Raw genomic sequence first — 27,828 nt, 5'->3', positions numbered from 1 at the left:
AATTATTATGAAGTTGCCAGTGACTAGCAGAGGCCTGAATAAAACAAATATTGAATCAAATAATCTGATTTCCTGCTTCACAGAGATAGCAAAGAGAGAAGGCCCATCAAAACACCACTTAACAAGCACTGAAGTTAAATAATGTGTTGGAAAAAAATGTGAACACATCCTGCAGGATGGTGAATAAACCACTCTGAGAGTTGCATGTTCATGTGGGGATCTGAGCATAATTTCACGTGACCAAGGTAGATTCAATTGTTAAATATTATTCTTTCAGTTAAGTAACATCATTCCTTTCTTGAGGGTGTATGCAAACCAGATATACAGGATAGAGGAGCAGATATATGGTCTAGGGTTTTAAACTCAATAGAGTGATGACAAGGAAAAATGAAGTACAGAAGCTTTTTAGAAAAACTGAATCAAACTAAGAAGTTGAGTTCTAAGTCAGAACACATAATTCCATAATTCGTAATGAGCTCTACCACTGCACATGTGACCGTGTATCTGGGTAATCTCTGTGTATATTCCTGACCCTCACCTCCGGAATGCTGAGCCCTCCCAGGGAAGATCCTGTGTCTGTTATTCTTCCTTGCGTCCTTGTCACCTCAAACAGCATCTGACACAAATTGAGTACCAGGTAATTGTTTGAATTAATGAATTGATTGATCCATTGATAAATGGCTGACCCAGGTAATTGAGATGGCTACACAGAGCCAAAATTCATTTGAAATTATTGGCACCTAAAAGGAATGGTATGACCAGATAAGAGACAATTTTAGGATCTTCTGTGACTCGGAGGTCAAATTAAGGTGACAGGTTTTCAGGAGTGAAAGCATGCATGTTAGTATAAAGCAAATATGTGTCCTAGTGATTTATATGAAAGTTGATAATTAAATGTATGTTATAACAATTTGTTTCAAACTGTTCTACAGGCTTCCCAGGTGGCTCAGTGGTAAAGAGTCAGCCTGTCAGTACAGGAGATGCAGGTTCCATCCTTGGGCCAGGAACATCCCCTGGAGAAGGAAAGGGCAACCCACTCCAGTATTCTTGCCTGGGAAATCCCATAGACAGAGGAACCTGGTGGGCTACAGTTATAGGGTCACAAAGAGGTGGACATGACTTAGCGACTAAACAACTTACTTCCATCTACCAGTGGGGATTTAAAAAAGAAACAAAAAAACAGACATTAAACTAGACTAAGGTTCAATTTCCAAAGTTTCTAGAGATACCCCTTGGAATGTAGAGGTGGAGAAAAGGTATGGATGCGATGTGGAACTTGAAACCCTTTTGCTACCACACTCTGGCTGGTATCAAGTGGCTCATTTTGTTTCCAGAGAATTAATGTTGTTTCCAAAAATTAGCTCTCATAAGACTCATTCAGGTAACCAGTATTGAATATGGAAATGAGATTTTTGTTCATAGAAGTTTATTACATTATAGTTTATGAATCACAGTGGCTAGGTGCCAGACTTCCTTTCAAGCTAAGCAGGCTCTTTGCTCTGCTCCTCCAGCTGAGTCTTTTATTTGAAGTGTTTCTTCATCTTGGCTCATTTAGCCACCAACAGAAGTTGCCCTATGGGAGATAACATCTTATGTTTATTTACTTTATAGCGTTATCACCTCTGGGCTCGTTGTAAGAGAAAAACGTATCAGAAAAGAGAAAAATCTGATTTCAGAAAGCCACGACTCCCTTAACCCTGACATTATTTTTGTTCATGCTTTTTATTCTACTGAGAGTTAGCACATTTGCCTTCTGATGGGTGGTCCGTGCAAAGAATTAAATGTTTTACTGACGTTGGCATCACTTTGGGCAGGTCCAAGTTCAAAATACAGTTACATGTGTGCTTGCTCACCTACACACACACATTCTCTCTCACACACACACACTTCTTCAAATGAACAAGAAGAATCTTATCAGTACCTCAGTTCTCTCTGCCAATTCCCCCTAATTCTCCCAGCCTGAGAAACAAGATAATAGAATTTATGGGAGTGTTGGAGTAGTTTTGGAAACAATGCAGTGAACTAGTAGCATCCCTTACTTCACTCTGGAATTTTACCTGAAACTTGTATAACTCTACACCCCATCATCTTTTCCTCTTTTCTGACTTTTAATGTTAACATTACATTTTCTTATAAGATCGTCTATCTGTTCTCACCTCCATAAATAGAAATGAACTCTAAAAATTTTTTTATCTGCAAATATTACTCCAAATGACTTTGGCAATAATCTCCAAAAGAAATAGAATTAAGACAAATTCAAAAAGTTGTTTAATGTTAACTATTTATAGGAAACAGATTTGCATATGTGTGTATACTATGTTCTACTCCCGAAGTCCCTAAAGCAAAATTAGAATTCATGAAAGATAACAACATCCTCCACTTAACTGGTAGAAAGGCAGCTCATTAAAATGATGAGGCCCCTTCCAGTCATGATATGGTGAAGTCCACCAGTCTCACCAACACACACACAGCATTGTTTTCAACTGTGAAAGGAAGCTAAGTTCATGAGACGTTGATGAAAGCTTCCATCATAAAAGAGAGAGACTATGACAAAGAAACAGGAAAAAAAAAAGAGACAGACAACTCGGGGACAGAAAAATTCCCCCCAAACTATGTATAGTTATCTTAGAAACATAGAAGAAATTGCATTTATAAAACAAGAATTAAATGTAATTTCTATAAGGTATGGCAGAGAGCATAAAAGACCTCTTGGAAATTAGAAATCTAAGAGTAGAAATAAAATAATCTTTGAAAGGGATAAAATCACAAAAGTCTCTTGCTGACTGGAGCAAAATAAAAATTGATGGAAAATAGGAGAGGAGCTATATGAAAATTACAGGACCATATGTCTGACCATATTGAGAGTGATTTTAGAGAGGACTGAAAGAGATTGATAAGAATTAGTGATGGGTACACAGAAAGCAAGGCAAAAAGACAGAAATAAAGCAATTGAACACTACCTAAATAATGTGCCTGATAAAAACACTGTTGATTTCACAAAACATGTGGGAGGGTGTGCATAACAGGAGCAACGTGTGCAAAGGACACTGCAATAATATGTTTAAAATATGTAGAAGGTTATCTTTAATAGAACTTTCAAATTTGCAGGATATTATTAGAATTATCTCTCTACAAATAATCTGTATATGTCTTCTATGCCCTATGGTCTAGTATTAGTGATAATGGAGTTCCTGGAGTAGTCATCCATTCCTTTTATGCAGTGACTTAGAATCAGCAGCCAAAGTTAGGAACCAGTGTTTGGAAACGAATGGTATTTTTCCTTTCTAAATGCCCTCTAATTCATGACAAGATCAAAACTTTGCCTGTCTTGGTGCTATGCTGTATTACAAATGTAGAGCTACTATTGACTTTTGCTATGTTAATGTTTTACCCAATTTTAAGATGCGGTTTTGTATTATTGCATTGTGTACACCATGCAGTATATGGTCCATAGGCTTTTCCTTAGCTCCCCACCTTAGGAAACCAGAGTACCCTTGAATTGCCTTTCCTACGGTTCTGATGGACTTCCCTGGTGCCTCAGACGATAAAGCGTCTGTCTACGATGTGGGAGACCCGGGTTCGATCCCTGAGTCGGGAAGATCGCCTGGAGAAGGAAGTGGCAGCCCACTCCAGTACTCTTGCCTGGAAAATCCCATGGACAGAGGAGCCTGGTGGGCTACAGTCCATGGGGTCGCAACTGAGCGACTCCACCACCATGGTTCTGATCAGCTGGACTTGATTATTTTAGTGTTGGCTGTCATAATTTGGAACTTGGTTTCTCCATGGGCTTGAATTGATACACCATCGTTTGACAGCTTGACAAAGACTTTGCATTGTTGACATTCATCTCTATATTGTCGTTACCAAGGCTCTCTGGGCTAGTTCTCTGTATGATTCAGTTTCCACAAAACTGTAGGTTCTGATTTTTGATTAAATGTTTCAAAGTCAAATGATTTAATCAAATATAAGAAATGATGAGCTAATGGAATTGATATCTCTTCCATGGAGTCCAATCAAATCCTGTCTGTAAAATAAATTAGCAACTGATCATCTCAGAAATTACAAATACAGTTGCATGGTTTTCTATTTTAATTAAGGAGTTGAAATAACGTTTCATGATGAATCGATCTCCCTCTTTTAGAATTATTTAGGCCATTTCAACATTCTTAACTGGCTTCCTCCTAAGCTCCAGGGCTCTCATGAACCCCTTTTGTTCATTTGAATGTTTTTATTCAGAGATATAGAACCTGAAAAATGTAGGAGGGTGATTCTGGTGCCCCATCTCCTTGCCAGCAAATCATATATGGCAGCACTAAACTAAAATGTAAATTAGGCAAATGAAGGAAGTATGCCAGCAAATGAAAATAAAATGTCTTGAAAATTGGTATTCTATTGAAAACTTTTAGGAAAGAGAAATTAGGAGGAAGTGGTGATTAGATTTATGGTTTAAATGATCCCAGGAGTAATATGAAGATGATGATGAAGATGATGAAAGCAGCTAATACTTGGTGCTTACTATCTGAAGTCATTGTCTTCAGTTCTTTTCTGTGTACTAACTTATTTAACTCTCACATGAGGGAAGTACAGTAGTATTTCAGGTGTACAGTAAGTAGTATTTTAGGTGTAAGTACAATAGTATTACAGGTGAGGAAACTGAGGCATAGATAAGTAAGTTGGTCCAAGTCACCAAATTGGTGATTGTCTGCAGAAACCCAGATCTGAGCCACCGAGTGTAGCAAGATGAATCAGGAGTCATTGTAGCAGCGAACATAGGGACAGATGAGGGCTGGACCTATGCCCTGCTTAGCCCAGGGTCAAGTTCATTAAAAAAACAAAATGGTATTCCAGTATTGTGGTCATTAGGAAGCCTGCTTGAGACTCAGTTAGGTTTTAAATTATAGTTTTATGAGATATGCCTTGGCATTACTATTCCATGGTGCCAACCTGGGCATTTCTCCTAGCTTAAATCATAGACTTCTCGGAGTAAAATCCTATATGGATGTGGTTTTTCTTTTTAGCCAAAGAAGCATTTACAAATCACTCACTTGATCAAGGCATTAGTATAAATCTGCTAATGCAATTGAGTTCAGAAAGGCACACGGTACAAACTAAGCTTTGTTCAGATCACACAATTGCAGAGATGAACTGATAGTTAAAGATTCAACTGGAATATGGCTTGAAGAGTTATGCTCTAGGGTGTGAAAATATATTTAGTCATGTTAGTATTACTTTTGCTCTGATTCCATGCTAATAATGAAGAAATTGGTGACCACTGAGCATCGGTTGCTTTTATGTTGCCATTACGTTTAATGCTTCGATCAAAAGTGCTTGAACTGTGAATATCTTTGCTACTGAGAAGTCAAGTCAAGTTTTTAAGTCAGTTGTCATCCTCATAGAGGCAAAACATTCCAAGAGTAAAGGCCTTGTTTCTGATCCCCCAGATCTCCCTAGAGTGGTAACAAAATTTACCAAAGAGCAAAGATTAGAATCACTGATAGACTGAAAAGTCACATTTTTTATCCAGGAATTTTTCATTTATTTTTTGTGAGGCAGAAGTTGTGTGAACACCAGATGCCAATCACACAGTACCAGTGGATTTGCAAGATTATCGGACTGGGGAAAAAAAATGAAGGTTAAGCACGGGGTACAATGGAGATTACTTATGGTAATGAATTGTATAATTTTTCTAGACAGCGTTGGATTAATGTTCATCCTGAAAAGAGATTACAGGAGATCTGGTTCTTGCAGTAAACAACTATTAAGCAGATCATACATGTACAACATATGAATTGAGAGTCCTAAAGCACATATGATTTATCATTTACACGGGGAAAATTAACCTGTTCTCTACTGTGCAGGTGAGAGTCACTGGAGTCTTGTGAGGGGTGGAGGCAGTGTCCTTGGAGCCACAACGCTTCTTCCTCTGAGTGGAGACTTGAATAGTGGAGGCTATCAAGTTGTCATAGCCCAACACCTGCACCCTTAATTGTGGAGAAGTAAATGGCAACCCACTGCAGTATTCTTGCCTGGAGAATTTCATGGACAGAGGAGCCTGGTGGGTTACAGTCCATGGGGTCGCAAAGAGTCAGAAAGGACTGAGTGACTAACACTTGATTTATTTGTAGAGTTTTTGACATCAGCTTCTTTTTTTTTTAAAATTAAACGCATTAAGAAAAAAAAAACTTTTTTTTGGCCTCTCAACATGTGGGATCTTAGTTCTCACCACCAGGGATGGAATCCGTGCTCACTGCAGTGGAAGCACGGAGTCCTAACCCCTTGATCCACCAGGGAAGTCCTCATCAACTGGTTTTTAGAAAACAGTGCCCTGGGCACCTGGTTTTCATGTTCACACTAAAATAGCATTTTCTTAAATTTCCAAAACAATACACTGAGAAGGGTACACTTCTGTGGGATTCTTTCCCAAACATGTTACAACCTCAGTCTAATCATGCAAAAGCATCAGACAAGCCAAATTGAGAGATGTTCAACAAAACCAATGACAAATAATCTTCATAAACACTATGTTTCTGTCTTGCAAGTCAGAAGACCAGAGGATCAAATCTCTATAATTTCACCGCCCCGAAGTAGTGACCATTAACATCTTAAAGCAGACTAGACTCTTTGCATTTATGTGTGCTTAGTCACTCAGTCCTGTCTGACTCTTTTCAGCCCTTTGGACTGTAGCCCACCAGGCTCCTCTGTCCTTGGGATTTTTCAGGCAAGAGTACTGAAGTGGGTTGCCATTTTCCTCCTTGGAAAATGGATCTTCCTGACCCAGGGATTGAACTCACATCTCCTGTGACTCCTGCGTTGCAGGTGGATTCTTTACCCATCGGGGAAGCCCATCTTTGCATTTCTATTCCCATATTTTCTTTAGGAAAATAATATTATTCTGTTGTGCTGTGGTTACTTAACTGCTTTATTCACTTAAAGGTGTACTGTGAACAAATTTCTCTGAGAAGTAAGTGTGCATGGCCTCTGCGATGAATGCCTCTGTCTGTGGATAAGGACTCAGGGCTGATTCCTTTACACCATGTCATTGCTGTCACCCTTCTTCACACTGTGGAGCTGAAGATGCCTCCAACACAAGCCACTGAGAACATTGCAGTCAAGGAGTGCGTGTGTGCTAAGTCGCTTCAGTGATGTCTGACTCTGCAACCCCACGGACTGTAGCCCTCCAGGCTCCTCTGTCCATGGGATTTTTTCAGGCAAGAATACTGGAATGGTTGTCATTTTCCCCTTCCAGGGAATCTTCCTGACCCAGGGATCGAACCCACTTCTCTTACATCTACCTGCATTAGCAGGTAGGTTCTTTACCAGTAGTGCCGCCTGGGAAGGTCAGGGAATGGCCTCCTGCAGTTTAGTTCCCCATCTACTTGAGCTGCAGGCATCCAGGGAAAGTTCATGATTTGCTCTGAAAAGTGCCTCCCTTGCTGGAATTGAGAATGAGAAATTTCTTGAGCAGGTTTTCACATTCAGTGGACAAATAGTAGGAGATATGGTAAATTGCACTTGGTCATGTTCCTCCTGCACCTTTTAAGCTCTGTCCACCTAAAAGCAGGGATCTGTGTGACCAGTGTGTTTAAAGAATGACTCAGAGCCTACACATCTGCTGTGATGCCATCTTAATTTGGGGGCTGACAGCTCAAGGGGTTGAGGGACTTCCACCTAAGGCCTCCCACTTATTGGCAAAGGTGAATTTGTGACTGAAGCCAGAGTCTGCCACCTTGATGTTCTAGTCAGCATCCAGGGTGGATTGTCCAGCTGCATTACTGTATGGTGGACATTCTCTGGCAGAAATTGCCTGAGGCCTATTTCTCTTTCGTGCTACCATGATCCCTTGGTTGATGGAGCATCCCTCCTCCACCAGCACACTCCACGACAAGGCAGAGTGTTTCCTCCATGTCCATCACTTTAGACAGTTTCATGATGTTGGGGTGATCTAAGACCTTCGTATCTTGACTTTGTGGGACAGTATCTGGAGTCCCAAGGAATTCTCCTGGCTCTTGTGAATTATCTTCACAGCCACCTCTTTCTCAGCCAGGATGTGCCAAGGCCACCTCACCTTGGTGAAGGTAACCTTGTCAATAATCATTGCCCATATGGGTCTTCTCCTCAGCAGAGATGGAGGCAAGAGGTCTTGAAGCAGATTGCCTTTGCTGTCGAGATAAGGTGCCCCCAAGATCTGCTTAAAAATGGAGAAAAGCTGGGGAAAAACTGGATCCAAATCACCTCAAAAGAGAATCCTGAAAAGCCCACCTGAAAAGCTGATCTTTATAACAGAGTCAAAACACAGAGCTAGACAAAAATGAAGTTGAACAGCGATTATTAACAAACATTTTTAAGTAAGAAAAGTGAATTTTTAAAAATGGGGTAAAGAATAAAAAAGGAAAATGAGAGAAAGCAATAAAGGGAAAATGAGAAAAATCAAAAAGAATAAAGAAAAAGTGAAATAAAAAATAATAGCAAACAAAATAGCCATAAACCCCAAAATGCCAAGGAAGAAACTAACTTTGGTCAAAGTCCTTCAGGTCACTGGAGACCAGCTTCCTAAGCTAAAAGATACAAAAACATTTAGTCCAGGCAGGGTCTTAAATAGACGGTTGGAGTCCCATAGGAGTGGCTCCTTATTAGGTCATAGGAAGAAATGTACCTAATGAGAATAATCCACAGCCAATGGTCTCATGTTTTGGTTTCCGGAACTCTTTACTCTTAAAAAAATTGGAACTTCCCTAGTGGTCCAGTTATTAAGACTTTGCCTTCCAATGCAGTGGGTATGGGTTCAAACTCTGGTCCAAGAAATGTTTCCACCTGTCTTTCGACCAGAAAACCAAAACATCAAACAGAAGCAATATTATAACAAATTCAATAAAGACTTTATAAAATGGTCCACATCCTGCCGCCTCAAAAAAGAGTGAGAATGTGGCAAATTGTATCAATTTACATGACCAATCCTAAAACCTAGAATTGCCTATCTTTAAGAAAAAAAAAAAAAAACTCTCTAGCTTTTTTATAAATGGAAACCGATAATATATCTCACACTCAAAATTCATTATATATATGCTTTATCTTATAGGGCAGTTTGAGGTTCACACAAAAATGAGAGGAAATTGCAGAGTCCCCACAACCCCCTCCTGACTGACCCAACACTATAGTGTTCCCTTTTATTAACACCTTGCATCAGTGTGGTACCTTTGTTACAACTGAGTCAACATTGGTTCACTACTATTAACTAAAGTCCTGAAGTTTACATTGGGGTTCGTTTTTTTGTGTTGTATATTATGTGGGTTTTGACCAATGTATAATGATGTGTATCTACCATTACAGTGACATACAGAACAGTTTGACTGCCCTTAAACTCCTGTGTTCCACTTATTCATGCTGTTCTCCTTCCCTGCTAACAGCTAGCAACTACTAATCTAGCAAATCTCCATAGTTTTATCTTTTCCAGGTCATGTGGTTGTAATCATACAGAATGCAGCCATCAACCTGAAATATGTAGTTAAGGTTCCGCCAAGTCTTGTTAGGACAGGATAGCTATTTCCTTATATGGCTGAATACCATTCCACTATATATGGACTTTTATAGAAGCTTGCCTATCCATTCACCAGTGTAAGGACATCTTTATTGCTCCCAAGGGAAAACTAACCATGCTCTGTGTTCCAGCTACTTTCTAATACTTAATCTCAGCCTGATGGGTGAATCTCTAAACTGAATATCTTTATTTTCATTTTCACGTGAAAAAACTGAGCATCTAGCTATGCATAGCTAGCATATGGGATTTGCAGTCTCCTAGGATGAGTCATATGTGCAGAAATGTAACTTTAATTCTTTATACCTGAACTCAGATTTCTGAGCCCCTGTTTCTGCTGATAGCAGAAAACACGGAATATTTCCAGTGAAAAGTGGCTCAGTTACTTCTCCTTTAAAACTTGGTCTCTTCTGTACCAGGAATAAATGAGATTTGGGATTCTCTCTTCCCCTTCCTTTCTATTGATCTGGTGAGTCCCATTGTACAGATGTTCATGTAGTTCATCTATGGCTTCCCAGAGGTGCCTCCTGGCTAGGGTTTTGGGAGCGGTCCTCCACCTTTGCATCCCTTACTGAAGTTCCCCAGCTGATTTTAACTCACTGAGTTTCTGAAGAAAGCAAGGCATGTGGTTCTGGGCTTGCCTGGCCCCACCTGGGTGCTCCCTGAGGTTGCTCCAACACATCTTCCACATGTTCTCTCTCGGAACCTTTCATCCATAACCCTGCGATGATGCTGCCTCTCCACAACGTCCCAAAGGGCATGTTGATACTCTGCTTTTCAGAGCTGCAGGAACATTTTTAAGTATCTTGGTGCCCCCATTGGAGCCAAAAAAGAATGGCAGAATAGAGGATGTTTCAAGAATACAGTTCTAAGAGACACAAAGAGGCAGATGACATTTTGCAAATAAGTAGTTTCCAGAATAAGTCAGCAAAGCATGCATGAAACAGAGCAACTTCAAAAGTGCCTTGCTCAACAGGACAGTTTGTTCAAAAGGTCAGTATTATTGTCAGATACTGCAATGCCCTTTGGTTGTGTAGTTTCTGAAATTTAACCACCTACACAAAGAAAATATTAGTTAGGAAAAATAAAAAAAATTACTAAGGTACTGTTACAGATATTAGGTGATCTGACACAAATATATTGTCTAGAAAAACTTTTCATCAACATGTAATTTTATTTTTTTTCCTAGATTGTTGTGCATGTGTCAGGGTTGCTCCCTACTTGCTTAGAAGGTTGTTTCGATAACTGAGATTCCTAGCCTAGAATGATCATGGGAAAAATGGAGAAGAAAATACTTTGACACATGTAGACTGCTTTGGAAAGTGCTGGCTCTAAATGTCCAGGGGTACAATGTGAGGGATGTCAAATCTTTTACCTGTTTATTTCATGGAAGGTGTAGCATAAAGACGAACTTCATGCATCGTTAGAAACCAAGTATTCTCTGTTGGTCCATTCTTTTAAATTTTAAGTGCTGCATTTTCCACCAAAGGGAAATGCCTTAAATGTTTTTTGTATTCTATAGCTATTTTATGTATTTAGATTCTTCTCCACTGTTTGCTTCCAGATAAGTCTGGACCATACTGGCACTTTGCCTGAACTTTAAGATGTGTCCTACAAGTTGTAGGGAAGACCTTGCGAGCAGTGATACTGTGGTCTCTACATAGAATTTAGGATTAATCATTGAGAATCTTCGTAAGCTTTAAGTTGTATAATTTACAGGATATGATCTTGTAGTCTCTAAAATAGTAAATAAGGTATTTGAGGAAGTGTTTATTATTTGAGTGGGGGAAAAAGAGGGATATGGACTGTAGATTTGAGGGGAGAGGTTGGTGACCCACCATTGCTTCAGGACTTGTTCCTCTTAAGCTTTGGAACTGGAGCATCCCCAATAAGCATTAAGCGTCCTATCTCTTCACTCAGCAGTGAGCAGTTGGTACTTCATTTTCAAAGTCACAGAGCATGAGAGAGACAGATAGCAGTGTTTGCTCTGTGCCAGGTGTCAACAGGCCTTTCTGGATCGTGATGATGATGTCTTTCCTCCCTAAATAATTTTTACAAATATAGTGATGGAGACAGATTTCTGTTAACTGTCTTCAATGGGTCATAAGTTGAACTAGCAATATATTTTTTTTCCTGAAAATATGCATAGTTGTGACATGGTATTTAATAGTTAGGACTTCCTTGTAGCTCAAATGGTTAAGAACCTGCCTGTGATGCAGGATACCAGGGTTCGATCCTTAGGTTGGAAAGTTCCTCTGGAGAAGAGACTGGCGATCCACTCCAGTATTCTTGCCTGGAGAATCCATGGACAGAGAAGCCTGGTGAGCTACAGTTCGTGGGGTCGCAAAGAGTTGGACACAACTGAGTAACACACACACCCATTTAATAGCTTGAGGCTTATTTCTACCCAAATGAGCACAGCTGTAAGAAATGATGACCCTCTCATCTTCACAGCAATAAAATGGCTTCCTAATGTGTTTCCCTACCTTTGAATTTTCAGTTCATTCCTCTGGATTTCTGAGCTCTATCCTTTACCCTCTCTGAAACCCCAGGAAGAATGTATGACTTTTGACCAGATGACAAAGCACAGAGGATGAAATCAGTTGCGTTCAATTATGATATGACAAAAAGCCTTTCAAAATCTTTGTCACAATGTTGCATTCAAGGAACATCAAACATAATAGAGTAAAAGTAGACCGAGGAAGAGAGTTAATATTTTGATAGGAAGTTTTGTGAACTAGATCACTTGCAAATTTCAAAAGAGTCGTTGATGAATAGCTTTGGTAGTTTCTAACTTGGGGGTCTACTTTCCAATCGTATGTGCCATGTATTCTCAAGGATTAATCTTTGGACCTAAAATTAACTGTTACAGTATTTTCTTGGTACGCTTTTATATTTCTCAAAAAAACAAGTCTCCATTGCTGAGTTGCATTCAAGAAAATAACAGGGAGTGAGGTGAAGAGAAAGATACACGTTTCTTTTTTGGGAGGGGGTGATGGGTTTCTTTATTTTTTATTTATCTGTCTATTATTTATTTGGCTGCACAGGGTCCTAGCTGTGGCACATGGGATCTCCGTTGTGTCCTGTGAGCTCTTTCGATGCGGTGCATGAGCTCCAGAGCACTGTGCTCAGTAGTTGGGGCAAGCGAGCTTAGTTGCTCTGTGGCATGTGGAATCTTAGCTCCTCAACTGTGTCCCCTGTACTGCAAGGCAGATTCTTAAGCACTGGACCCCCAGGGACGCCCCTAAGACGCACGTTTCTATGTTGTGTTCCCTGTCTTCCTATTCTAAGTATATGTCTTTAAACAACAGCTTGTATTTTGTAAATTACTATAAAGATAATTTTTCAAGTTTAATTCTACCATATTGGGTTGTGGGAAAATAAAAGCTTCTGATAGGGTTAATCTAGCTACATAAAATTCCATGCTGAGTATGATCATAATCTTGGTCTTTGATTAGATCTGAGCTTGTAATATCTTGTGATTAATCAAAATGGGTTGTATTGCGTGTAGTATAAGTCATCTTCACAGATGGGATGGGGAATCATCAGAGTTCTCTTGAATATTTGTTTTAATCCCTTGTAGGATAAAATGGCTTTGGATCTTTTTTTTAACTTTAAATCAGATTGAGTTCACCAAATAAATAACTGAGAAGAAATTTTGAAGTCCAGTTTTGCTAGGATTATGGGTCAGAAAAGAAGAAACTTGGTTTTTAATAGACAATATTTCAATGATTCATTGAACATACTTCATATATTTAAAAAATCTTGTTAAACTTAATAAATATTCCTATTTGTTTATAGTTTGAATTAAAATCTCCATAAAAGAATATTAATAAAAAAAGCTTTCATAGAATAATATTGAGGTTTTTATTGTTCTCAACAGCACAACAGATTTTTCAAGATTAATAATTGCCCCCTTCTAATTATTAATTCCAGTCTAATTGACATCTGATAACAAAGAGCTTTACTTTGGCAACTAAACTACCTGACATCTAACCCCCAGAAGCACAGCAGGAGTGCTCACACAAAAAAATGTTTACTGAATGTGTCTGTCATTTTAGCCAATTGAGTCTCGCAAGATACAATTTCTCACAAATGTTGCTCACCAAAAACTGTAAATTGAGCTGTCTGCCCCAGAGCCACACATATGAAGGGGCTCAATAAATACATGTCTAAGATTATATAAGAATCACTGAATAAAGGGCTTCCCAAGCGGCACTAGTGGTAAAGAACCCTCCTGCCAATGCAGAAGACATAGGAGACAGGTTCTATGAGTGGATTGGGAAGATCCTCAGCAGGAAGAAATGGCAAGCCACTCCAGTGTTCTAACCTGGAGAATCCCATGGACAGAGGATCCTGGAGGGCTACCGTCCATAGGGTCACAATGACTGAAGTGACAGCATTCACCGAATAAAAGAATTGGGAGAAAAAAAAAAAAAAACCTGAAATTCTTCCGGTCTACTTGTAGACTGGATAAATAACCCACGGGTGTTAAAATAAGAATGATTTAATTTTTTCTTTTCTTTCTTTTTTTTCCTATAGGAGACGTGGTGAGCCTCCATTGATAAAAGGCTGGCTTCCTTACTTTGGACAAGCCCTGAAATTACAAAAAGATCCTCTGGGTTTTATGACTTCTATTCAAAAGCAGTATGGTGACATTTTCACTCTTCTCCTTGGAGGTAAATGACATTTCTTTTAAGTTTCTTACTTACAATTTCTCACCTGTTCTTTAATGTTGTTATATTTTTCTCTAGGCAAAATTGGATTATTTGTATATTACTTTACTTGTAGAGCAATACAAAAGAAATCTGTTTTTGAGTGTAGTAATCCTAACATTAAAAACCAAATTATAGAATTCTCTTGAGAGTGCCTGTGGAATACCACTCTCCTGTTGTCACATGTTACTGGGTTTGGTTAAGCTTGCCTTTAAGAATCATTTTTTAAAAAGCCAGAATGCATCGACGGACTTGGTTTTGTGGAGAAGTGTTAGGTTTAGAGAAAATTGATCAGACAATACAGACAGTTCCTATATAAGCCCCCTTCTCCCTGGTCATAACTCTCCCTGTTATGAACATCTTATGCTAGTGTAGCACACTTGCGGCAACTGATGAGCCAGTGTGGATACATCATCAAGTCTGTGGTTTGCCCTGTGGTCCACTCCTTGTGTTGTCCAGTTCCTTGGGTTTGTCCTGTTCCTTTGTGGGTCCTGTTCCAAAATGCATCATGTCATGTATCCATCATTATGGTATCACAAGAGTAGTTTCACTGGCCTAAAAAAAATCCCCTGAATTTCTCCTATTCATTTCTCGTCCCTTTCCCCTGAGCCGCAAGCACCCACAGATCAGGATGCACCTTTTAAAGTTATTTATTTATTTGGCTATGCTGGGTCTTCATTGCTGCATGGGCTTTTCTCTAGTTGTGGCGAGTGGGAACTATTCTCTAGTTGTGGTACATGGGCTTCTCATTGTGGTGGCTTCGCTAGTTGAGGATCACAGGCTCTAGGGCATGCGGGCTTCAGTAGTAGTGGCTCCTGGGCTCAAGAACACAGGATCAGTAGTTGTGGTGCGCTGACTTAGCTGACCTGCAGCATGTGGCGTCTTCCTAGACCAGGGATCAAACCTGCGTCTCCTGCATTGGCAGGCAGATTCTTTACCACTGAGCCACCAGGGAAGCCCACATTTTGGGGGCAGGTGGGCGGCACGCCATGTGGCATGCAGAACTTCCCTGACCAGAGATCGAACCCATGCCTCTTGCATTGGAAGCAGGGAGTTTTAACCACTGGACCACCAGGGAAGCCCAGAAAATATTTTTAACTTAAAAATATTTTTTTTATGATTCTAACTTCAAGAAGATGTTTACAAAACAAAAAAAATATACACAGCAGGATCACTACATAGTCCAACATCATGGTGCTGATAGGAGAAGCTGGAATGTTCTCAAATCATCTTCCTTTAAGGCCCAAGCTCTCCAGCTGTGTAGCTATCTCTGGCTGCATAACAAACCTCTCCCAAATGTAACGCCTTGAAACAACAATTGGTCTTGCCCAGGTCACTTATCTGGCTTGAACCATTTGACTGATTGGGGCTAAATGTCCCAAGATGACCTCATCACATGCCAATTATGACCTCATTTGTCCTCATGATGCTTCATCCTCAAGATGATGTCCTTATGTGGCAGCTGATATTTCAAGAGGATTAGAGGAAAGCTGCGAGGCCTCTTGAGGCCTGGGCTCAGATGTCATAGAACCTTGCTTCCACCACTTTCTGCTAGTGTGAGCAGGTCTCAGGCCAACCCAGATTCAAGGCTAAGAAAAGACACCTCCACTTCTGCCTGGGCAGAGTGGCAGAGTTGCAAAGGAGCACATGTAGAAAGAGCGAAGAAATTTATGGTAGCCATGTTTGCACAGTCTTCCACATCAGCTTATCACCTGGGCTAGCCATTCCTTTTCTTGCTTTTGTCTGTCCCTTGTATGTCTGGGAGGCTGATCTCTACACACAAGATTGTCTACACTCCTCTGCCCTCCTACTTCTGGTTAAGTGTGCAGATAGGAGGCTCTGTTCCAGCTCCCTATCCCTGGGCTCTGATAACTTTCAGTTTCTTTCCCAAGAAAGCTGAAGACAACAGGTGTGATCTCACTCAGGCCCCCACATACCTGTCAAATGCACTGGCATTTTACAGTGATCCTTATTACCCCCCCCCAGGTTATGTCTAATGGCTCTTCTCCAGTCACTGTTAGTATCTCTTCTGTCAAAGCATTTAGTAAATTGTGACTGTATTGTTAATTCACATTATCTATTTCCCTTCATTATTATCGAACCCCTCTCTTGCCCACATTTAGTTCACAGCTCAGCACTGATTGATTCACAATAAATATTTGATGAGGAAATTCTCAATACCTTAGAGCTGATGAAATACTATAACACAAATAAAGGCCATAGCTGGGGCTTCTAGCCTAAGTGAACTATTGGCTTCATATTACAAAACTATATCCTTCACTTAGAAAAAGTAATTCTTGGGGAGGGACAAATTAGGAATTTGGGATTAACATATATACACCTCTATATATAGGGCTCCGCTGGTGGCTCAGACAGTAAAGAATCAGCCTGCAATGCAGGAGACCCAGGTTCGATCCCTGGGTCTGGATGATCCCCTGGTGAAGGAAATACAATTCACTCCAGTATTCTTGCCTGGAAAATTCCATGGACAGAGGAGTCTGCCACGCTACAGTCCATGGGATTGCAAAGAGTTGGACACGACTTGGCTTCATAGTACAAAACTATTTTCTTCACTTAAGAAAATCATTCTTGGGGAGGGATAAATTAGGAGTTAGGGATTTACATATACACACTATTATATATAAAATAGACAATCCACAGGGACTTCTGTATAGCACAGAGAACTCAGTCTGAAAAAGAATGGATATATGTATAACTGAATCTCTTAAATGCACACCTGAAGCTAACACAACATTGTAAATTAACTATACTCCAATATAAAACAAAAATTAAATTTTGAATGGCTGATTCATGTCAATGTATGGCAAAAACCACTACAGTATTGTAAAGTAATTAGCCTCCAACTAATAAAAATAAATGAAAAATAAATAAATAAAAGCAGAAAAAAAAGGTCACTTTTAACGTTAAAAAGTAAACCTTATATTCTAATGAGTAGATACAACAAATTATTGACATTTTCAGTTTTCCTTTCTAATACAGTCTATAAAAATAACCTCAGATGATTAAGCAGAAACTTTAAGGCAGATTGGAATAATTTTATTCACTTTTCAGAAAACAACCAATTTCTGCTGACACTTGATATCTTCATCTCAAATACCGAGACACTTGCTGAATTTCTAATTTCTATTGACCATGGTTATGTTTTTAAACTCCACAATAGACAACCAGAGTTGAATACATACCACTACTTCCCTTTGATTTCTTCCTAGAGTTTGAATAAATTCCTGTCAAGAAATCCTTTTCATGTACTTGCTTCTAATGATCAGTTGGCAAAATAGCTCATTTGGAAAATGTGAAACGGGAAACAGTGTCTCCCACCTTTGTCCCATGATGTGATTTCACTGAGTATATGTTCTCTCGTGATGAGTGAATGATTGTCATCCCCAAAAGTCTCAAGGGACACGAATGTCATCTTAATAAAGAAATTAAAAGGTACATCTTTTCATGGGAAACCATGTAAATTCGTGACCTGTCGCAGAAAATAGTTCTCTAATTGGTTTTGTGTGGTGGTGCAGCGGAATCGTTTTCCCTAGATGTCACCGCAGCGAAGCACCACTGTACATCATTGTCAACAGCTAGCGAAATCTCCCTAATAAGAGCGGGAGGATAATGTGGTCATCCTTACCAAATAAAAAGTTGGCTCATAGTCCACTCTTCCAATGAATATTTTCAGCTGGAGATTTTAAAATGGAGAGCCAAGTATATATGGAGATTAAAAGGTGATAGTTATGGAAAATTTCTATAAAATTCTAGTTTATCTCTTAGTTATTGACTAGACATTTCTATTCCAAATAGTCAAATGGTTGTTCCGAATTCCCTTGGATGTCTTCCTGTACAGCACCAAATATCTGAGATGAAAACATCAAAATTCAAGTTATAATGATCCAGATGTCAAACTTCTTGTGTAGAAGACATCAGAGTGAACGACTTATTTTTTTTAACGTTTAGTGACATATCATTACGTTGCTTTACCTTCCTAAAAGAAGTAATTTTGCAGGAAGTGAAATGGCTCTTAGGTTAGTAATAGATCACGTGCAGGTTATTCAGGAATGATGGAGTTAATATCTTTATGTTGAGCCAGTTCCTAAACAAAGGAGGACAATGAAATGTTTGGTAAAGAATATATTAAAAAATTTGACCCCATTTCAAATTTACTGCTCAAAAGAATGATTTTATATATATATACACACACATATATATTATTTTGCAGAAGTGAGCTTCATTTTGACATTTGTTCTTTGAAATTCTTTAAATCAATATTTCACATCGCTGCTGATAGCTTTCCTTTCTCTTTTGGAAACATGGCAAAAGATATTGTTTCTATCTTGTGATCTTTGTTAACTAGACGAGTTGCCTGTTGACATTCGGCATTCACTTACATAAAAGCAACCGGAACAAAAGTTAATTTTGCTCCAAGAATCCTTGGCCTTCAGAATAACTTTTCAAATTTCCTTTGTTAAGAAATTTAAATTCATTTTATGAATGTATATGTGTTTTCCTAACTGTCTGATTAAAGATTACAAAGAAACTCTGGTTTTGCATCTCACATTAGCAGATGGTGGACAGATGGTTTAAATTAATATTAATTTTGGAAAACTTAGCTTAAATTGTTTATACTGAAGATTAAAAGTTGGAAAGCCAGCTAGCATCTCCAGTGTTATTAGTACTTCCAAACCCACTTGAAAAGTAAAATTCAGAAAATCAAAATGTCTTACTCAGCAGTCCACATCTTATTTGGAAAAGAGAGTCAGTAAAGCATAATGCTTTGATATTGAAGAAAATCAAAATAAGAAATGAGAAAAAATATAGATCCTGGAGTGTAAAGAGCCTTGGAAAGAGTGAGAATTTTATCTACAAATAAATTGCATTAAACTGATCAGTAATGTTTTAAAAAAGAACCTATGTGACAACTGCCTGTTAAAAAATAAGCAGTTATTAAAAATCAAGTAATACTTGGCTGCTAATCAGACACCGTTTTCCACATTTAGCTTTTACTGTTTTTATTTTATGTTAACCTCATAATTTCTTCCCATTTCCTCACCCTCAAGGTGAGATAGAGAAAGGGAGAGAGAGGGAATACCTATGTATTCATGATGAATTATAGATAAAAATCTCTAAAGTACATGAAGTACTTCAGTTAGTCTGTGACTAGTGGCTTCTACTGCCATGACTGAATACAGTTTTGTCTTTCTGCTTAGATTTTGATGAATACAGACAATTAGTAACAAAAAATTCCAACTATTCTCTAAAAGTTATGTTTTACAAACTGAGCCTTTTATACATTCTCTGAATTTTAGTGACGAATTTAAAATAACTCTGTAAAGATATGTAGCAAAACCCTTTCATTTAGAGAAAAGTATGAATCACCACCTGTGAAAATACACAGCCTTGCCTAAAATTATATCTTTTGCAACATAAGAGAATTGACTCTTTTTTTCAATTATTTGTCAGGCAGATGCTGGTAATTTTATTTAATTAAGCTGCTATGGTAAAGCAGGTGTCATAAAATATGCCCAAATCCAGTTGAATCAGTTCTGCTCTCCTGGGGGGTTGGGAATCCAGTTTATTTTGTAGATATAACTTTGGGATCTGATCAGAATGAGTAGTCATTCGAGTTTTACCCTCATTCCTGAATTGGCCCACTTTATTAACTAAATCAAGGGGAAATAGAGTGAATACAATTCAAGTCATATGATTTATTTTTGGGGAAAAAGCTGTAGCACATGTGTATTTATGTACACTAAAGCCTTAAATTATGCCTTAAGACTGAAAAACAAAAAAATTTATCCTATTTCTAGGATTAGGTTAAAATTATTCAAAACTTCATTGTAAAACTTGTCCCAAATTGAATTTAATTTCTGTGATCCTGTTTGAGTTACCAAAAATAATAAGTGAGTTGTTTTTCTAAAAAAGGTTCACATACACACACACACACACACACACACACACAAATGATGACATGAAGAGCTGAGCATAGATGATCTGACAAACTTTCATGTCTAATTATTTATCGTTTTCTAGAAGACAGTAACATAAGCATTACAGTTTGTAGGATCAACTAAATTTCATGTGTGTTCTTGAAAAGGAAGGCTTATTAAAGCTAATATTGAGTATTGAATGCATATGACTTCTCATTAGCAGGAGTCTTGAAGCAACCCTTGAGTGAGAAGGAAACACAACAGTAAAGGAAAAGCATAGTGTGTGGACTGTTTTCTTGTCTAGGCTCCTGCCACTAAAAAATGGCAACGTAATCCTGGCCTTTAGCTTCTCCTGACTTTCTTTCACTGGTAAATGCCCGGGGTGGTGGGGGTGGGGAGGGTGCAACCAGGAATCTCCAAGATCCCTGTGGGTTTTGAGAGCTAGACCACACTATGAGTCTGTACCTTAGAGGTGCTGGTGTTGCAGTTCAGTCACTTAGTCATGTCCAGCGCTTTGCGACCCCGTGGACTGCAGCACGCCAGGCTTCCCTGTCCTTCTATCTCCCTGAGTTTGCTCAGACTCATAGCCATTGACTCGATGATGCCATCCAACCATCCTATCCTCTGTCACCCTCTTTTCCTCCTGCCTTCAATCTTTCCCAGCCTCAGGGTCTTTTCCAATGAGTCAGCTTTTTGCATCAGATGGTCAGGTTCCTTAGTGTGCCTTCTTATAAGAACCACTTTAAAGACTTGTAGGTCCCATCTTGGAGCCATCTGAATCAGAATCAAGCAGGAATCTGTATTTTTAACCAGCATCTTAACTTTGGACCAATATATGAAAATGCCAAATGTCATCTCCTCAAAGAACGCTTGTTGATCACTCCAGGCAGACAGAAGCAGATTCCACTTCCTGCTGCTCTTACATTGTGTCTCCGCCTCTGCTCTCTCACTATCCATAATGATGCAGTGGTTCCTTTACATCTTTATCTTAAGAGGAAAGAGACTCAACCAAGTACCTGGATGTCAGTAAATGTTGAGTAAATTCATGAAAGCGTGAATGGATGGGTTCTAGTTTGGGAATCTTCTTTTGATCACAAATCAGTATGATACTTTGACTGTGTTAGTGAATCTCCCTGACCTACTATACTCTCATCTATAAAAATGAAAACATTGGTATTTGTGATTTGTTGTTAGTTGAATTAGATGCTCATTTGTGAGTACTTGCTTCGCGCCAAATCTTCATTTATTTGAGTTAAAATGATTGTATTCAATCAAAGCTAATATACCTTACCAATTTGAGTTGTTTGTTTTCTGATTCTATTATTGGGGGAAAATATGAGAAATGTTTAAGTAATGAATGTTGAGACTATTTAAAAGATAAATATCTTGGTAGTTCATTAAAATAAAAATCTGAAGAATAAGCTATCTTTTTGAAAGTTATTAACAATTTCATAATATTTAACTTTAGACTTCTAGGGTTTTCCCACCATCTTCCATTTTAAAAGGAAACATGTAATGGAATTTTGAATCAAATAGATTGTTATTGTATCTTGCATCTTTTGAGATATGAGTTATTAAGGTCTTTCTAATTTTGAGTCGGATAGTCTCAAATTTCAGATATCTTGTTTTCTTTTGTTGTATGGCCACATGAATTCATATTCTCATTTATTTCTTTTAGGAAAGTACATAACATTTATCCTGGATCCTTTCCACTACACATCAGTGGCAAAAAATCAAAAATTAAGCTTTCAAATATTTACCAGTAAATTCTTAAAGAGAGTATTTTCTATCAAAAAGATGACAACAGATTCTGACCTCATCGACGAGATTCATAGTACCTATCGATTTTTACAAGGGAAGCATTTGGACATACTGATGGAAAGCACAATGCAGAATCTAAAGCAAGTTTTTGAACCCCACCTTTTAAAAACCACAAGTTGGAGCACAGAACGTTTGTTGTCATTCTGCAACTCAGTAATATTTGAAATGACATTTACAACCATATATGGAAATATTCTTGCTAATGATAAGAAAACATTTATTACTGAGTTAAAAGATGATTTTTTAAAATTTGATGAAAAATTCACACGTTTAGCATCAGGCATACCCATTGAGCTTCTAGGAAACATCAAGTCTGTTCGAACTAAACTTATAAAAGACTTGACAATAGAAAGCTTAGCTAAGTTACAAGGACTGTCTGAAGTTGTTCAAAGAAGGAATGATATCCTGGAGAAATACTATACGCCCAAGGACCCTGAAATAGGAGGTAAGAAACTTCTGAATGATAACTTGTCTAAAATAAAATAATTTACAATAGACCTTTGAAATAAAAAGACAAAATGGCGACCTTGAGAATTTTTATGCTCTTTCTAATTGGCTAATGATAAAATGTTTTACTCTGAAACAACCCTTTGTGATAATTGATTTTTTTTTTTTTTCGCTGAGATGGTAATGCAAGATACTTAATGGTGATAATGAGAAAGAGTATAACTAAGCTGCATTTACTCGCCTTATCTCTTCTCCCTCCTCCCCTCCCCCACCACACACACATTACATTTTAAACTATTCTCATTAAACAGAAAATTAGACTTCAGAAGCCTATTGGTCCTCATTAGCATGCACTGATCCTTGGCTGGGTCTGTGTCCTAACATCTTTTAATTAGCACACTGCAAATCTAATCAGTGTAATAAACGCTATTAATCTTCCTTTTCACTTATTTTCTCCCAGCACATCATTTAGGCTTGCTCTGGGCCTCTGTGACAAACACTGTTCCAACCATGTTCTGGGCAATGTATTACCTTCTACGGCACCCGAAAGCTATGGCCGCGCTGCGTGACGAAATTGACCATTTGCTGCAGTCAACAGGTCAAAAGAAAGGGCCCGGATTTTCCATCCACCTCACCAGAGAACAATTGGACAGCCTGGTCTACCTTGGTAATTTATTTTTATCTGTTATGAAGAAAAGAGGGTACCTCTCTGCAAACTCAGTTTATCACTCAAAGCTGTTTACCAAGAGGTGGAGGACACAGCTGCCTAATTGACATAATAACACCATTTACATCAATTATAAATTATGTAGTTTATAGCTGTAGATGCTCTCATTGCATGTAAACATTAAGGCCTAGGTAATTAACTATGTAAGGTATGCAAAAGGCTAAACCAAAGCTTTGCAATTATTTGAAAAAAAAAAAAAAAGTTTATGCCTATTAAGTCATTTGATTCTGAGCATCTGTTGGTGTGCTCATGCTTTCCAAACACTGCAGTAGTATCTTAATAAGAAAGGTATTTGGGATTGAAAAAGAAAGTATTTCAGACAGACAGCTTCTGTGTAAAACATACTTACTCTTCCCTAAAATGGTGTCTTTTTAGGCAGAGATTAGGATGTCATATACAGCTTATAGTGTATAATTCTCCAAAACTTAGTAAGAGTGATTTTCCCTGGGAATTCATGATTTAAACGTACTTGGGGGAAAAAAAATGAAGGAAGAAAAGGAGGGAGTGAAGGAGGGAAAACAGCAGGCTACAACTACAGACTACTTCCTGTGAAATGTCCATGTTTTATAAGAGTCACTGATTCATGAGATATGTGTGGTCACCCTTTCAGATATGTTTGAGGTCAGAAGTGACTAAGTTGCTTTTAAACATCTATGTAGGTCTGTGTGCCAGTAACAGCATTTGATGACAATGGATTCTCCTTTCCCAGTTTTGATAAGATGACTGTCATTATGTAAATAAATTTTAATTCCCAAAGTTAAATTCCACATCAGTGAATTATTTGCTGTTTTTTTTTTTTCTGTATTGACCTTTCATCCTGTAGCTTTCTTTACACTCTATTCCAGGTCCCTTTGGACAAAGATGTTTGTTGTTTCATTCCTTTGACAATGTAACAAGTATTTTAGCCCACATTAGTCTACATTTTTTTCATATTTTTAAAATATGTTACAGGTTCTTTGATGGGGACTTCTGAGAGTAGAGGCCCTACAGGTCTTGATCAGTGTTGACCACCAGTTGACATTAAAAAGACTGGTCCAAGTGTTTGAGAGATTGTTCCCCTTGGTTAGGATAAGACCCATCAGAGGCAATAGCAGGAAGCTTGCCTTGTAGTGACAGTTGGCTAGCTTATTCAGTCATGCTGTTTTTAGCATATATTATCAAAGTAATTTTATATTTGCTTGGAGAAGGAAAATAGCCCCAGCATTATTAAAATATGAACATTATTTTCTTTTTCTTTTTCAGAATTACTGGGGACCAAATGCACAAATGGGGCTTCCCTGGTAGCTTAGATGGTTAAGAATTTACCTGCAATGCAGGAGACCCAGGTTTGATCCCTGGGTCAGGAACGCCACCTGGAGAAGGGAATGGCTACCCACTCCAGTATTTTTGCCTGGAGAATCCCATGGACAGAGGAGCCTGGTGGCTATAGTCCATGGGGTCACAAAGAATCAGACCTGACTGAGCAGCTAACACCCTTTCTTCAAATGCACAAAATTTGCATCAAGTTCTGTGTAGTTGCTTTCACATGGATCTACAGTATTTTCTGGGTAGAAGATTTATGGTTCCTATGAAGATCAAGGTTGCATTTCCCATAAATTCAAGTAATTTATATTGCATTTTATGAATCAGATGATATATACTGGGAAATAAAGCAAATAAACTTCAAGGAATATGTGTTTGTATCCAGTACAATTTAGTTGAAATTCATCAACTCTCTTTTTACTCTCAACTTCTCACTAATTCAAAGAAAAGATTATTTTAAAATTGTGCTATTAGAGTTGACGGGGCTTTCCAGGTGACTCAGTGGTAAAGAATCCACCTTCCAATGCAGGAAATGTGGGTTTGATACCTGGGTTGGGAAGATCCCCTGGAGGAGGAAATGGCAACCCACTCCAATATTCTTGCCTGGAAAACAGCATGGACAGAGGAGCATGGTAGTCTATAGTCTATGGGATCCCAAAGAGTTGGAAATGACTTAGCGACTGAACAACAAAAACATTAGAGCAGGCAAGTTTAAATTTATTCGAGCAGAAGAAACTGCAAGTTCCAGAGCCATGACTGGGGCCATTAAAGTCCATCACTAGAGTAGAGACCTCATCATTCACTTATCATCAATGAATGGACCACCACCAACCCCAAATGCCTGGAGATCCCCCTGAGTACAGGCAGCACCTTCACTGATCTAGAAGGTAAACTTTGTTCATGACAGTCTCAGGTACCAGCAGAGGCCAGTGTTGTATATTACTAGAAGTGCATCTTCTAGAAAATCGGGTCTTTTTTTTTTTTTCTTTTTCTAGATGACAGTTTAATGCAGATTGAAGCAATTTCTTTAATATGAATAGTCCCAGAACAGATGACCTCTGCATCTTGTCATAACTGTCTCATGGGTATCTCTATCAGAAGAGTATGAACTATAAGCTGAGAGGCAAGATTTACAGAATTAAATATTTACAGTGCACTTCATGGACTGAGTGTATGTGCATCTCATCTCCTTAAGAAAAGAGTTTTATGTATCCTAAGTATAATTTCTTTAAAGAAAGATATCTTGAATTTTTATTATTGTAAGAAAAAGTATCACAAGGATGAAAGGAATGCTAATTTATTTTTAAACCAGGAAGGGGAATTTTTATATTAGTAGAACATACAAAGGGAAGGGAGTTTTTAAAAAATATTTTTACTTATTTAGTTATTTGCTGCACAGGGTCTTAGTTGTGTCATGCGAGATCTTTCCTTGTGACACTCATGTACAGTAGTTGTGGTGCATGGGTTACTTGCCTGTGGGGTCTTAGTTCCCCAACCAGGGATCAAACCCATGTCCTCTACATTGCCAGAGAGATTCTTGATCCCTGGACTACCAGGGAGGTCCCAAAAGGAGTTTTTTTTTATTTGTCCAAACAAAGAGGCAAGAGGAGTTCTTTGTATCTTGATTCATCAAAGCCAGCTGTGATGTGCTCATAGAAGAGACCAGAAAATGTGAGCTAGAAGGTGATAGAGTTAATTATATTCTTAGTTTCAGGATGAGACAGTATGAATGACAATATTAATAATTATTATTTTATTATGCAGCAGACTTATTAGCTTACTTCATCATCATCAAGTATTAACTTACTTATATACATGTAAGTAAATTCAAGTATAACTTATCTAATCCTCAAGTATATTATCTTCATTAATTGTTGGGTAACAAGGTACAGAAAGATTAGTTAACCAATCTAAATCATACAACTAGATAGTGGCAGAGCCTGAAATTGATGTCAGGTCTACCTACCAATCCATAAACATTGTCAACTCAGGGGAAAATGCTCTAGAAATGTACCAGAGACCTTGACCATTATATTTCACAAGTATATATATCATGAATTCTCAAATGCAGTTGGGTTTGAGGGTAAGGTTGGGGTTAGAGGTTCACTTTATAATTTTGTGGTTTTTTTCCCTAATAAAAATAATTTTTCAAAATTTTAGAATAGTTTTAGATTTGTGGAATAGTTACAAAGACAATACCCATATACCACACACACACAGTTTGCCTCACTGTTAACATCTTAGTGTGACGTATTATGTTTGTCATAATTGTGGGTGTTATTTTGAAAAAACTCATTCATTATTTTTAAAAATTGTGTTATTTTAAAAATTAAGAGTGTCTATAATTTAAACAGCAATAGTAAAGTTTAACAAAATCTTCTCTTCCAGTGGGGCTATACGGGAGGTACAAATTCTACTTCATGTTTAGAAATTTCCAACCGGAGGAGGGGGGAGGGGCATCTCCCACAAGGTGTACAGCAGAAATAAGTGGTGGAATTTTTGTCAGTAACATAAGGAGACAGTGGTTAAAAAGTGAAAAATACTGGTTTAGATGTTTCTCAAGTTTTCAACTCGGCACAAAGCAAAGAGAGCTAGATAATATAATGAATGCTGGAAACAGGTGTTGAAAAGATTGAAAGGGAAATTTAAAGTGAATGCAGATTATTGTACATAGGTCCAAACATCAGCTGCGTAAGAATAGGATAAGGAAAGAGACGAGTGGCCCAGCAGGGAGGGTTTAGGCTCAGAGCTATAGTTCTGGGGAACTTTCCTGGTGGTCTAGTGGTTAACACTCTGTACTTTGAAGGCAGGGGGTATGGGTTTGATCCCTGCTTGGGGAACTAAGATCCCATGTGCTACTGCTTTTGGAATCATCTGCGGAGCTTTAAAAAGTACTCAAACCTGGTCCCACCCTCAATGGTTCTGATTTCAATGATCTGAAGTACAGGCTGATGGCTTTACAAGCTCTCAAGGGGACTCCAATGTGCAACCAAGGTTCAAAACCATGAGTGTAAAGGTTTTCCTTAATGCAGTGGTTCTGACGCTATTGGCCTGAGATGGAGTATTTATTTTTTTAAAACCACCTCAGGTGATTGTAAGCGAGCCATCAGAGCCAATACTTCTGGGACATCAGAAAGCTTAACACAAGTCAATGGTGATATTACTTCAAAAATCTGTTGTTTGTCTGCATCCAACAAAATATTAATAGAAGTGTGGTATCTAGGGCAGACAAAGTAGTTCCTGTCTACTTTCCCAGCTGAAATCGCACACCCACCTCTGCCACATTTTAAGAGGCACATTGACTAATTGAGTTAAAGGCCGTTATCATCTCTGATGTACAGTTAA

The 27,828-nt window shown here is 38.3% G+C and overlaps 1 protein-coding gene across 5 annotated transcripts in view; it reads left to right on the top strand.

Annotated features, from left to right (window-relative positions):
* LOC122450803 (cytochrome P450 7B1) overlaps nucleotides 1-27,828 on the top strand; it is a 735,954-nt gene that overhangs the window by 124,939 nt on the left and 583,187 nt on the right. For all 5 annotated transcript variants that reach the window (XM_043483042.1, XM_043483045.1, XM_043483043.1 and 2 more), the window contains exons 2-4: nucleotides 14,075-14,211; nucleotides 21,865-22,452; nucleotides 22,915-23,121. In XM_043483042.1, coding sequence (XP_043338977.1) covers nucleotides 14,075-14,211; nucleotides 21,865-22,452; nucleotides 22,915-23,121 — 932 coding nt within the window. The remainder of the gene's footprint in view (nucleotides 1-14,074; nucleotides 14,212-21,864; nucleotides 22,453-22,914; nucleotides 23,122-27,828) is intronic.

The sequence above is a fragment of the Cervus canadensis genome, chromosome 12 (assembly GCF_019320065.1).
Source record: "Cervus canadensis isolate Bull #8, Minnesota chromosome 12, ASM1932006v1, whole genome shotgun sequence".
In the NCBI taxonomy this organism is placed as follows: Eukaryota; Metazoa; Chordata; class Mammalia; order Artiodactyla; family Cervidae; genus Cervus; species Cervus canadensis.
Note: the sequence above shows the minus strand (reverse complement) of the source record. Positions and strands in the feature narration are given on the sequence as shown.